At 41.6% G+C, this 13,076-nt stretch overlaps 1 protein-coding gene across 3 annotated transcripts in view; it reads right to left on the minus strand.

Moving 5' to 3' along the window:
* Nucleotides 1–1,161: 1,161 nt before the first annotated feature.
* The window catches only part of GOSR1 (golgi SNAP receptor complex member 1), a 60,901-nt gene continuing 48,986 nt past the window's right edge, over nt 1,162–13,076 (minus strand). For all 3 annotated transcript variants that reach the window (XM_075904624.2, XM_075904625.2, XM_075904623.2), the window contains 2 exons: nt 6,630–6,712; nt 1,162–5,416 (listed from right to left, as the gene is read on the minus strand). In XM_075904624.2, the coding sequence (XP_075760739.1) occupies nt 5,292–5,416; nt 6,630–6,712 (208 nt within the window). In that variant the 3' untranslated portion in view covers nt 1,162–5,291. The remainder of the gene's footprint in view (nt 5,417–6,629; nt 6,713–13,076) is intronic.

The raw sequence follows: 13,076 nt of genomic DNA on the forward strand, positions 1-13,076 counted from the left end.
ATGGATGGCAGGCCTGGCTGGCATTCATGTGAAAGCGAAGCGTATGACTGGGGGTCTCTGCCAGGTGGCGGTGAGTGGGGAAGAGAGGAAGCAGAGAGCCTAAGAAGCAGCTGTCTGAGCAATTGCTGCACTGTACTTCTCAGCAGGTGAAAATCAGCTTGGGGAAAAAATACTACCACAAAGCCTACACATTTGCTGCAGAAACCAGGGTGAAACAGAGTGAAGTGAAAGACGTGTCTTTAGTGTCAAAACATCAGTGAGAATGGGGAGAAGGGGTTGTCTTTTGGATGGAGGAGAACAGTAGTAAGTTTCCATTAAATGATACTTTTAATTCCCTGGTTGAGCTGATGACATCTCAACATCTAAGAAGCGGAGGATTTTCCTAGACTTCTTGAGTTGCTACTGATTAATGTTTGATTTGGAGGAAATCCTGCAGATCTCATTACCAGAAAAATGCTGACAAATCAGACGGAGTTCAGAGAACAAACGAGTATGGGGCTAATGAGAATGGCCGGCAAGGGAGGGGTTATGTATGGATAGTGCTTGACTAGAGAACACTAAAAGAGTAGAGTAAGGCCAGGACTACACTTGACCTGGCAGCTTGGCTTACAGTATGCATCTCCAACTATGTAGACTACGTTGCTAGAGTTTATTTACCTTCAGCAAAGTTTGGTGTTGGCTTCACAGCAGGAGGCTGACAAAAGCAACTACCCCCACCGGTTTCCCTTACTCCTTTCAAAAGCAGGAGTACTGGACACCATTGGGGGTGCCCTTTGAGTTTGATTTAGCAAGTCTTAACTAGACTCGCTAAATTGAACTCTGGAAGATCGATTGCGGCAGTGTCGATCTTCTGTGGTGTAAAGACAAGACCTAAAAGTCCATCAGTGAGGAAAGGGTTTAAACACTAAGAAAGAGGAACCATTTAGAGAGGAACATGGGGTATAAACAATAGGAAGGGCATCCATGTATACTGTGTATTTAGAAACACTCCCAGAGGTGTAAAAGTCCTACATTTGGGATAAGACTCGATAAAAATGGAATATTTATTCCAGGTTCCAATCCTATGTTGGTAGAGAGATGGACTGAATGACTTAAGTCTTGTCTGTCGCTTAAAACCGAGATGTAGGCAGCCTGGCACTCTTACAGGGGCAAAAAACACCATTATTTAGAATTCTAATTTATTATTAAATTACATAACAAAGCTTTTCTATACATACAGAAAATGCACATGAGGTGAGAACAAAAATAATTAGAGGTACAATAAAATAGTTAGGTTTCAAGAAGCCATTTGAAAAGCAAACACATTAGAAAGTGCAATTAGAAAAGAACATCCATGGGGCTGGATTGGCATATTCCATGAGAAAGAACAAACATTAGACTTGACAGAGTGCGACTGGATCAGCTTTCCGCTCTTCTTATGGTGGGCAGACCAACAGCTTCTTCATTCAAAGCTGAAAGCCTCACATTGATTGCAAATGTCCAGTCATCACGAGAGAGACAGCACAAAGAGCAGACGTCTCCCAGAACATGGCTCAGCTTTGTCTGAGCTTGTCTTTCAATGCATGCTCCTGTGCCGCGTATTGTTACACAACTCTGCAGGGAAGGGAGCATTTGTAATACCAACCAGGTCACTCTCTGACAGAGGAAATCAATCTGCAACCCTTTGTAACAAACCGGTGTCCCCTCCTTCCCTGCCCTGAATGCTAGTTGAAAACAAGACGGGGAAAAATTCCATTCTGCATCAAGGGTGCTTGGGAAGCAACTTTTAGTCGTTTTAGAAGTTTAACGGTGTTGGCTAAATGAGCTACACAGTCCAACGTGCTAGGTCAGCTCTCACCCCATGTGCAGCAATTCCCAGGGTTCCCTGAAGAAAAGAGCCGACAGTTGAACCGTCAATGCATGGCTCACTCCTAAAGATCTACTTTTTCCTTTTTATTTTCAACACCCAGTGGGGAACTTTAGATTCTTCACACACTGGTTTTGTTAGGGCTTTCAAAAGGGGCCTTTTGCACGGAGCTGAAGAAAAGCTTCGGTTATTATGTAATGTGGCTGTGTGAACTGCCAACTGCATCCAGAACTCTAGGCCCAGGAGTTTCTAAATTTGCCAGGGATTAACTGAAGAAGAAATGTGCTACGTTTTCCATTACAGCCCCTCGGCAGCAGGCAGACTCTCTGACTAACGAAACCACCTGTCTAATTAAGGAACAGAGATCTGGTGAGCCTTCTATTGGTCCCAGAGACATGCAGCAGGAATAAAACCTTTTGCAAAACCTTGCTTTGCACATGATGCCTAGTGAGGGATGCTGAATATGGATCAACTATTGCAGACACAACAGTCCGGTGCTGAGGCTGCAGGCACAGCATCAACAGGCAACACTTGGCATAAAAACTCCTTATAAAATCTGGAGGGGATTTAACTGCTGGACATCCTAGTTATGAATTTCAGACAGCCCTGGATGTTATCAGGATTGCTGTTCCAATGACAGGGAATCTGAAAAACCAAGCTGCAACTTTTAGTCAGAAATAGGGATGTTACATTTAGTTTAATCAACTAATCGACTAGTCAATGGATTTTCCATTTAGTCGACAAGCAGGGGTGCTGCAGCGGGGTTAGCTCCTGGCCTGGGAGCCCACTGCAGCTCTGCCTTTTAAATGTATTAAGAACCTGTGTCACTGGGCTACCAATGGGTCCCACCTACGGCAAGAGGAGAGGCAGGTGTCTAACTGGCTAAGGAAATCAGAAAAGCAGAGAAATGCTGGACACAATGAAACACTAAGGAAGCTCAGTTTGCAATCAAAGGCAGATGAACAAGTAACAAGGGTAAGTCAGACTCCGGATTAAATTTTAAAGCAGCCCCACTGTTTTCATTTTCCTCATGTGCAGACCCGTCACCCCCAGTACAGAGCTGTATCAGAAGAGACCCTTGGCATTTAGCACATCTCTCCACAGGCCACAGCCCTTCCGTCTATTCAGAGAGATGCTGGCAACCTGCCTGAGCCAGGTATGTGACTGACAGTGGCTCATGAAGGGGCAATTGTGCCGGGATAATTAAACATATTAGATGCAAAACCCTCTTAACACCAGCACTAAAGCAAACAGTGAGCAGCTGCCCACCACTGAAATGCCACCTCTAGCCTGAACCTCTTGTTTTTAAAGGGAATCCGTCATATTTTTGCTCTTGTATGTCCCATAGTAATATCCTCCCCAGCCGTAACAAATTAACTGATACTTGGTACAATCTGCACATTTGCCATAGCAGCTTCATAAAGTAAGATTAAATAATGCACCAAATCAATTAAGCCCATTAAAAAGACTGGCCATCAGCTTAAATAAGTGAATTTATTTATGATATTGCAGGTCTTATAATTGCCAACCACAGAACCACCAAATCCTATAAACCCTCATAGAGCATAACTGCCAATCAGGACCCTTTGAAAAATCAAAGAAAAAGCATCAGGGGAGAAGAGTTTTGATCTCCCAACATACAGAAATTCATTAATAAATTTCCTTGATCCTTCCGTCTTTATCAAGAAATTCCCCCCTCCCCCATGAGCACTTCATTTCAAAATCAGGGATATTCCCCAATCAACCAAATTACAATTCCTTATTTAAAAGGACAAACCTCAATTTTATTAGCATTACTCTCAAATGCCTTCTAATCATTTGTCAGAATAACTGACAGAGTCTTTGCAGCCTGCTTATCAAAAAGATGTTATCCGGCCTATAAGCCCTTTTCAAGTCCCAATGAAGAATACCACAGGCACAATTCTTTAATTCCTCCAACAGGCTATAAAAACAGTATTAAAATGCATTAATGCTGTTGTGGGTGGCCTGTCTTCTAGTCCAGAGGTGGACTTAGAGACAGGGGAACATCTCCGTACAGTCTGACAACTGTGATTAAGGAGAGGACAGACACTAAATTTGGGAGTGTGTAAGTCTGTTGTGCAATCAGTTAATCAAGTTCTTAGCGAAAAGCCCAGTGCCTTAGAGTTTTGCTTGTTATGGTTAGAAGACAGGCGAAGATGGAAGAAAACAACTGGAAAGGGGAGAGAACCTTTAAGCTGCGTTATTTGCTGTATCAAAGAGATTCCTGACATTAGATTTCCTTAACAGTTTCATCTGCAGACACAAAACCAACAGGTTTTGTTGACAATCTAAAAATCTCTGGTGTATTTGGACAATGAACAATTAAAAAAAAATCTATGTATGTGTGTTTTGTACATACTAGAGAAGAAACGTATTTGCATGTTCAATCACTCATTCATTTAACTCTTTACTACAAGGAGTTACGTATTTAACAATTTTGCACACAGATAGATTGGCCATCAGGCATAACCAATGCATTTTCCCTTTCCAATGTACAGGTTAAACTTTGTCCTACTTACAGTGTAAAAATATTAATGCTATTAGAATACCTTTCATCTAAATTAAAATAGACTTTTGAAACTATTATGTATTTACGAGGCCTTTTATGATATTAGCCAAAACCAAAATATTTATACCCAAAAAATTAATTTCAGGTGAAAGTGTTTGGTCACTTTAAATGACTTAATACAACAGTAAAACTGAAAGGATAATAGGCTCCCTTTTTTCAAAGCAGGACTGCAAATATTTCCTGGAGTCCCCTTAAAGCCACAAAAACCTTGTAAGTGCTCCTCAGATAGCAGTTCAGAACATCTTCTGTGCAAAAAGTAATGGAACAATCCTTATTTGTCTCAGAATTTGTGGGAAGGAGCAGAGTTTTCACAGCACAAGTTATGTAGAAATGACTTGCAATCAATCATGAATTAAAAAAAAATTAAGAGGTTGTATGCCGTAACAAACCAACCTGATGGCTTAAAGCTGCAATACCCTTATTATGGGGCAAAAGTGTCTAGTCCTGTATTTGATCTTTAGGGAGAACTGGCTTCTTAATTCCACTTAAGAGAACCTTAATGATTGTTTCAGTTAATAGCTAATGACAGATTTCATCATCATCCAGCAGGGCAGAGACTCTATTGACTCTGATAAAGGCTGTATATTACTTACCTCAGAGTGAGACATGGGATTAAAAAAAATTTTTAAGCAAAATGTGACCAAAGGAGAGGAAGTATATATGGCAGGGGAGGAGAATTACTGCAGCTTCAGCTCAAAACCAGTGTTGTAAAGTCTGCCACCAGAAATCTTAGACATGTTGATATTCCAGCCATCATGTACAGGCTGTTTATCAGGTCTACTGGGTTCCCCCCACCCGCTTCTCCTTGGTGGGTTGGGAGGAGAAGAGGTTATCAGAGTCTATGGAGAATGTCCATCAATGGAAAGCATATAGCAACAATAAGATGGTACAGATGCCAATAACACCGCCCAGGATGAGAGAGTCCCGTCGCTTCCGTAGGTTGAGCCTTTGAATCAGATTGTTCACTGCGGGAAACCGATCTTTAGGGGTCTGAGTTAAGGTCATATTAGCATGCAGCATCAAAACTGGGTGGAGCCCAGATCTATACACAGAAAGCTAGCAGCAAAGCGCTCAGAACTACTCAAAACCAAAGAAAACAGAGGTGGCAAAAAGGCCTTATGGTTAGCTAGCAAGATTACAATTGTACTGCATTAATAACAGAGAGAGGAAGACTTATCACAGCAAAGCTTAATGTTGGTATTCATGCAGAAGCCTATATTTAATCCAGCATGAAATCTGGGCTAACTGCATACAAAAAGTTGTGGCATTTATTTGTAGCTTCGCAGAACACTAGTAATGGTAAAGGGAACAATGGATGATGTTTGGCTACAGAAATAGTTCATATTCCACAGATGAAGGCTATTTACTGCATGGCATAGAGGGAATAACTGCTTTCCCTGTAAAACACTGAGATTTAATGTATAAAACGAGAGCTGCAACGATATCAGAACTTTCAAAGCTTTGTCTTTGCACCCAAACTCTTTTAAGGAGAATGTTTGTTGAGTTGTTTTTGTTCTTGCCAGTCACTAAAAACAGCCTAATGAAATTTGTGTCTCATCAAGCTACATATCTTCAGGATGTAATCTGTCTAATCAAATGAGTCTAATGCCCCTCTTTGCGCTGCAACAATGGAAAAGAAGAAATAGTAAGAAAAATGGTAAACATGCATGACTTCACAATCCAGCACATTCTTTAGCCTAGAGCATGGAATAGGGGAGATGAAGTGAACAAACTACAAACTTTAAATCAAGTGCTCAGACTGACACAAGGGGATCTTTAGGTCATGGAAACATTTAGCTCTACTCTACAGCCATGACAGAGTCACATCACACTGCAGCCATTTGTCCCTGAAAGTAAAATACCAGGAAAACAGTACAATTCAATCATACACTTCTAGCAGAGCGTATGGAGTTGGAGTACATTAGATTTTGTCATCTAGATCTCCAAATTAAAATTAAATGTTGGCGTAAATGTAGTATTCAAAGTTGCATTTAAAAAACACAACAGCTAAGTTTGGCACCCTTTGTCCAAGCAGGGGTGGGACAGGCATAATGCAATCTTTTGCTCAGTAGATGTATAATGACCCAATTATCTCTCCTGTTAAAATATGCTGAAACCTAATTTGCAGAATCAATTGTCTGGAGAGAGCTTCTTCTTGAAGGCAATGCAGCACAGTTCTTTCTGAAAGGATACTGGCCAAGGTGTTCATTTTGCTTTGTATTGACTTCAACATCCCTCGCTGCGAAGTCATATTTTCTTTTGTTGCCATAGCAATGCTGGCGGAGGGAAAAAAAAGAATGGATCAAATAGATGGTACGAAATATAACCTGCCAGCTAAAACTATGGACAAGCAAGGTGTGCAAAGCTCCTTCAGAGCATGATGAATGGGATGGAGCTACTCTCCAGAGATACATTTTCTCCACTAGTCTTCTCTCTTAATCAGCTACTAGTGATGCATGCAACTTTGGTAACAGTGCAGACTATTAGAACGAACAAAATAAAACAAAGAGGAGACAACAGAACAACATTAGAGGCAAGCTTAGAAACAGTCTTATGGCAGAGATCCGTGAGCCAGGAGTTTGGTTGAACTGTGGGGACCAACATGTTTCGTTCACTCAGGATAGCGCCTGAAAGTCTTGTCTGATACCCCACACTATGATGGATATAAACATAATTGAGTAAACGAGAGTTCAATCATAATTCAGAGAGTTAGAGCAACCTGAACAAGTGAACTGCCAAGCTGAGAGATGATCAAAGCGTAGCCTGAGGTCAAACATAGCCAATGGAACTCTACAGCAGGGATCACATATAAAGCAGGCATCTCAGTCACTACAGTCGCTCTGTTCTAGGGGAGAGTGCCATCAAGCCCATGCCATGCAAGCTAGAGAAAGCCTCTGGCTCCTGACAAAGTGGCAATAAAGGCCCGTCAGCTGGGCTAAGTGTGTACACTCCTGCACTGATTTACTAGTGAGTTGGAATGGGCCGTTTTCATCAGCTAGAGCTGAATGAGATGCCACATGATGACACTGCCCCAAACGGCTCAATTTCTTTCCAGCATGTGACCACGTTCACTGAACACACTCGTCCTTGCTGAGAACGCTCTCCACAAGCCAGCCAGCTCACAACATTCTAATTTGTGCAATGCCCGCCCAGCACTAGAGGCAGCAGCAATGCATCGTATTTTACACAAATATAGGGGTAGGGTCTAGAAATGAACACAAAGGTTCCTAACAAAATGGTGTGTTTATTTCAAATGTCATTCATTTTTGAAGGATCCTGACAAGGCAATTCAAACATTGTTTTGAAAATGTGGGTTCTATTCTGGGGTAGGACAAGGAGATCACCCAGAACATGAATGGGCAGCCTATTATGTACAACTGCAGCTCAAATTTTGTTTCGCTGACCTGAATGGAACGGCGCTCTCAAGGCAAACATGACAGCTGTGGCTCGGGGAGCCCTAGTGCGTTTAACAAAGAATTGGGAAGAGAAAAGGGCTACCTGGCTGAGGAGAGTTTCAACACACCAGCACACACCAATAGATACCAACAGGGATGGATAACAGCTGAGGAGTAATCCCTACATGTGTATTGACTAAATCTACATAAGTATAAAGGTTTAAAAATCAAAGCACATCTTTGTCCTTCATCCATATTTAAAAATCAAATAGGTCCTGATACAGTTTGAGCTTTAGATTGTCTGAGAAGCTTTATTTTGGAAGGGCAAAAGATTAAACACTTCACAAGAATTACAACATAAACAACGGGAGAACCTCTCTCAGAGCGGAGAAAACTGTTAGAAAAAGAGCTCTCTCTTGCTGATGTTTTCACAACATTTTTAACCTGCTGAGCCCTGACGTGTCGTTACACAGAACAGCGGGCTGGATGTGTCCCATTCATAGCTTTTGATGTGAAATGCAGAATTTAAAGGCAGGAGAAACTGGCTTTGTAATGTGCCAACTACAACTGACAGATACTACTGCTGCTGTTTAAATAGATACACAGGTTGAAATGCTGTAAAGAGGGATGCTGGTCCAGCAACATCCATGGTCCAGCATGGACTTTGCAAGACCAGAGAACTTTGGTAGAAGGCCAGCAGCAGGGGATTGGCAGGGCATCAGGGCTGGCAGCAGGTGGGGAGCTGGTGGGCTGGGCCAGGGCTGATGGCAGAGGGACCAGAAATGACCTCCCCTGGTGCAGGAAAATCCCTCATCCTGGACTGGTCAGGTCCGAGGGTGCTTGACTAGGGAAATCCAACTTGTGTCTTGGTTTCTGTTCCAAGTCATCTGAAGAAGTAGATTTTACCCACAAAGTTCATGATCTTATATATTTTTGTTAGTCTCTAAGGTGCCACAGGACCACTCACTGTTTTCCAAGTTACAGAGTAACACAGCCACCCCCCAGAGACACATTGCAAAAGCATATTCTTGTATGGGAAGGGGAAATTTTTCAGTATCCAGTATACATCACCTTTTTACTGATGCAACTGCAACCCATACTGAGAGTTGTATCTGTAACACTATTTTGGTGAAAAATAATAACTCTTCAACAACATGGTTATGCTGGGATACTTGTCAAGTGCAGGCCAGGCCTTTCTTGACCTCTTTAGATGTGACAACTCTTTGGGGAACCTGAAACCAGAATATTTAGCAAGGGAGCAATAAAGCCCTCGAACAAGACAGTCACAAACCAGTTCTGGATAATCCCATGGCACACTGCTTGCTTTGCTGCTCCTCTGTGAACTTACACTCAGCAGTTGCTAATCAGCTGGGAAGCTGGGCAGAATGGCTGAGTGCACCAGTTGTCTTTGGAGAGCTGTAGCGAAGAGTCAATAGCACTCAAACTCGCTTGTATCTCACTAGAAGAAGGAACAAACCTGGGTTCAGTGGTCCCTAAAACACCTCCCTGTGCATGACACTCTTATTCTACCTTTTCCACTCCAAGAAATCCTGCCTGCTGGTAATGACACCCGTTCTATCACACGCCACACGTCCCCCTTGTGTATTTTCCATAAAATCTGAACTGCTACCTCTGATCTCTTAGGAAATTCATTTCCAACTCATATGCCTCATCCTTTTTTTAGTTTTTGATCATGCTCACTTGTAAGCCCAGAGGGGAAATGTCTTGCCTACCTGAGAGTTTGTAAAATGCCATGCTCATCTATAGAGCTCTAAGAGTAGATCAGATTATTATTCATATTAAATAATATGGAGTATTATAGGGAAGATAAGCAAAGTGAATCAACCCAACCAGCAGTGTCTGGAAGAGCCTGAAGTAAAAGCAACAGCAGCAATGGCTTTCAACATCACTGCGGAAACAGGGGACCATCTTGTGTCTTTATAGAGGGTGCTGCCTCTCTTGCAGTGAATTCTTTGGAATAGCATGTATTGACAGAGCAGATCAATAAAGTGTTTCACTTTAGAGTTCCAACAGCACTGGGATCAAGTTGAAACTTACTGGTCAATTGGGAGCTAATCAATAATTGGTATTTATCAACAGTTTAATGACAAACGTGTATCAAACTCATCTTTCCAAATGACAACTGCAGAACAGCTGACTACTATTCAATATCCACTTTGAAGTTTAAAGACTTCTTTGAGAGAACTGAAAGTCATCAGGGTAGAACTAACAAAAGCCTTAAAGCGATTCACGTCTCCAGTGGTCTATTCTGCTTTTGTCAATAATCTTCAGCTCTCTTTTTAATATGCTCATGCCAGATCAGCATAGAATAAACATTGCTGGCTTCTTGGCGAAGCAGTAGGGATTTCCAGCCATCTAACTTGTGACCTCATCGTACCTTACAAGCTAAGCAAGGCCAGCATGGCTTCCACTCTAGGGTGGGAGACAAAGGCAAAGCAAGTTGATCCTGAGCAGAAGTGGTGGTACTAGCTCTGTAGGCAGCACATGGTTCCCAAATCTCTACCGAATGAATGCCTTAGTGTGCTCATAGCAGGCAATGCCCTCACGGAGGAGCCATCTTTCCAAGGACATGTAAAACCAAGGTCCTGACCACCATTAAACATCTTAGAGTAATTTTCTATAAAAGCAAAGTGTTACCCCCAACCTCCTACTCCAACTGGAATTGGGGTAACTACCTTCTGCCTACCAGACGTCCCAAATGGATGAGACACCCTTGGCTTCCTATCTTAAAATGTTCTGTACTGTTGGGGTGCACTATGAGCACCTGCCCCAAGTCCCCACTGGAGGTAGCTGAAGTGATTCCTATAGTTTGCAAAGAGCACTGATATGGCAGGAGCTATATAAATGCAAGGTATCCTGAGGAAAAGAGGAGAAAACGAATGCTATCCGTCCAAAAAGCTGTCCTCTCAATCTGCTCAATGATTATTTATGAAGGGTCTGTTTGATGCAACTCACTAATGTCTTCAGGACAAGCAGAGGGAGGTCACATATAGAAAACTGGTCTGGGGCTCCTCTCTTTGTGAACAACAGAAATAATCACGTGGGAAATCTGTTTGCATCTGTGGGTACGTGAACTAACAGCCACATGAAAGAGACGGATTCATCTTTACAGTGGAGATCCCTTACACATCTCAAATTAACATGGAAGGGAAAGAAACAAGCTACAACAATCTGTCTATCCCAGTACTACATGAGAATGGTCAACAGAAGGTATGAGCAGAAATTCTCAACAGAGCATCAAGAGCTGAGTCCAGAAAAGCAGCAGCAAGTTATCATCCAATGCTTAAAAAAAAAAAAAAGAAAAGTAGTACATAAAAATAGGATGCGCATCAAATCACGTCATGTGTAAGATGATTTATACACATTTGTAACTGAGCACCAAAGTTTTCCTTCCAGTGTTTTGAGGTTTATAATGTCAACAGAAGACTCCAGAAAAGTAATTTAGTTTTAGAGAAAAGCTTTTAGGGAATTTTGGATTATTGAACGTGTACAAGTTGGTAACTGTAGGTAGGATTTCATCACAGGATTTTACTGCACACCGGGGACTTTGTCTAAGAATTTCAGCTTCATACTTGGCTTCACAGTAAATTGTTCAGACGGAATCCTCGTGCAGCAACAAATCCCCTTTTTTCATTAAGTCCTGCATTTTCTTACAGCACATTTAATGATTCATTAAAGCAGCCTTCAAGGTACTGAAGAGGAGATGGGAAATGACTGCAAGGAGATACAGAGAGGACTGCTGAGCTATCTACAGGGTGCCCTTGGGAAATAATTATGAGACTTTATTATGGAACGGAGGATTTCATGTTTTAACATCTGATGAGAGAAGCAGCCTACTTTATAAGGGAGGGAATCAAAAGCTAGTGACTTTAAAGTTTACAGATTAGGAACTTAGAATTTTCACAAGTGATAGGGCACTTAATGTCTACTCAAATATTTTCTGAAAAGGAAATGTTGGGTGATGCAAATTTTAAACTGCAGTATGAAGGTGCATAATGTTATGTTTAACTATTCAGAAACATTTGGTTACGGGATTCCAACTACCAGGAGAGGCTGGGGAAATAAGAATTCAGCTACAAAGCATTTGTCCTTCATCCATATTTTAAATGTGTAAAATGTGAGTTAATTTAACTGAGCTCTTACCCTTTGTAAAACACTCAATATTCCTAGCTGCAAGCGTTATTAAAATGAAACAAGGTAACCCTTTGGGTACCTGATGTCTCAACAGTGAGATCAGAGGTTCTTAAAACACATTGCCTAGCAGGGGAGGTCAACAATGAGAAACAAAAAATAAGATCAAGAAGGTAGGCGTTCAGCAAGCATTGTTAAGGAAATGTCCCCAGCTGGTGATTTGGCTTTCATTCTGTAAAATGTGATTGTATGGCCAGGAGAGACTGTGTTGGTTTATCTTCAAAGTGCATCAAGTAATGAGTCATGCATAAATTATACTCATGCACACAAACAAAATGTTAGGCTGTAAGAAGAACGTGAAGCAAAAGATGTACTGAAATCACACTCTGCCTTTATATACATTGGCAGTGCACCCCCACCTGGAGTAGTAAGTTCTGCTCTGGTCATCCTGTCTCATAAAAGATAGAGCAGAAAAAAAGGTTATGTTCTCGAGTTACAAATTAATTAGAACTGTGGCCTTTAAGAAATTAAGCACTGGTGTCATACTGAGAGTACCCACCTCTGCCCTGCAGTGACACCCTGGCAGAGGGACAACATGAAAATAGTGCCTTTCTATTAGTTTGATCTCATCTGAACCACAAATACTAAAATTCATAACTGCACGGTTACTGAACAGTATCACTACATGGCAGAGTTAAGTACACTGAATGCATTTCCACATCTTAAAAGAAATCCAAATATGTCAAGCGCAACCTTAGCTCTGATTACTGGATTTCTAATTATTCCTTTTGGGATAATTACAGTCTCCCTATAATGTTTTTGATCCTTGTTACAGACCTGTGCTCTCGACTTGAACTCCATTTTAACTTTTTTTGGTCTTGAGATACATTAGGATAGTTCGCCTCCAACTGATCGACGTGAGGAAGACGTTTATGGGCTGTTTTTTGCCACCATAGCGTTTCCTGCACCTTTCCCTGATGTATCTGGCGGCACTGGTAACGGTCAGAAATAAGACTACTACATGACATGGATGTTTGGTCTGATCTGGTATGGCAATTTCTACAAATCTGGAATGGCAAATTTCTAGCTACCA

Source organism: Pelodiscus sinensis, chromosome 21, assembly GCF_052426305.1.
Source record: "Pelodiscus sinensis isolate ZL-2025 chromosome 21, ASM5242630v1, whole genome shotgun sequence".
In the NCBI taxonomy this organism is placed as follows: domain Eukaryota; kingdom Metazoa; phylum Chordata; order Testudines; family Trionychidae; genus Pelodiscus; species Pelodiscus sinensis.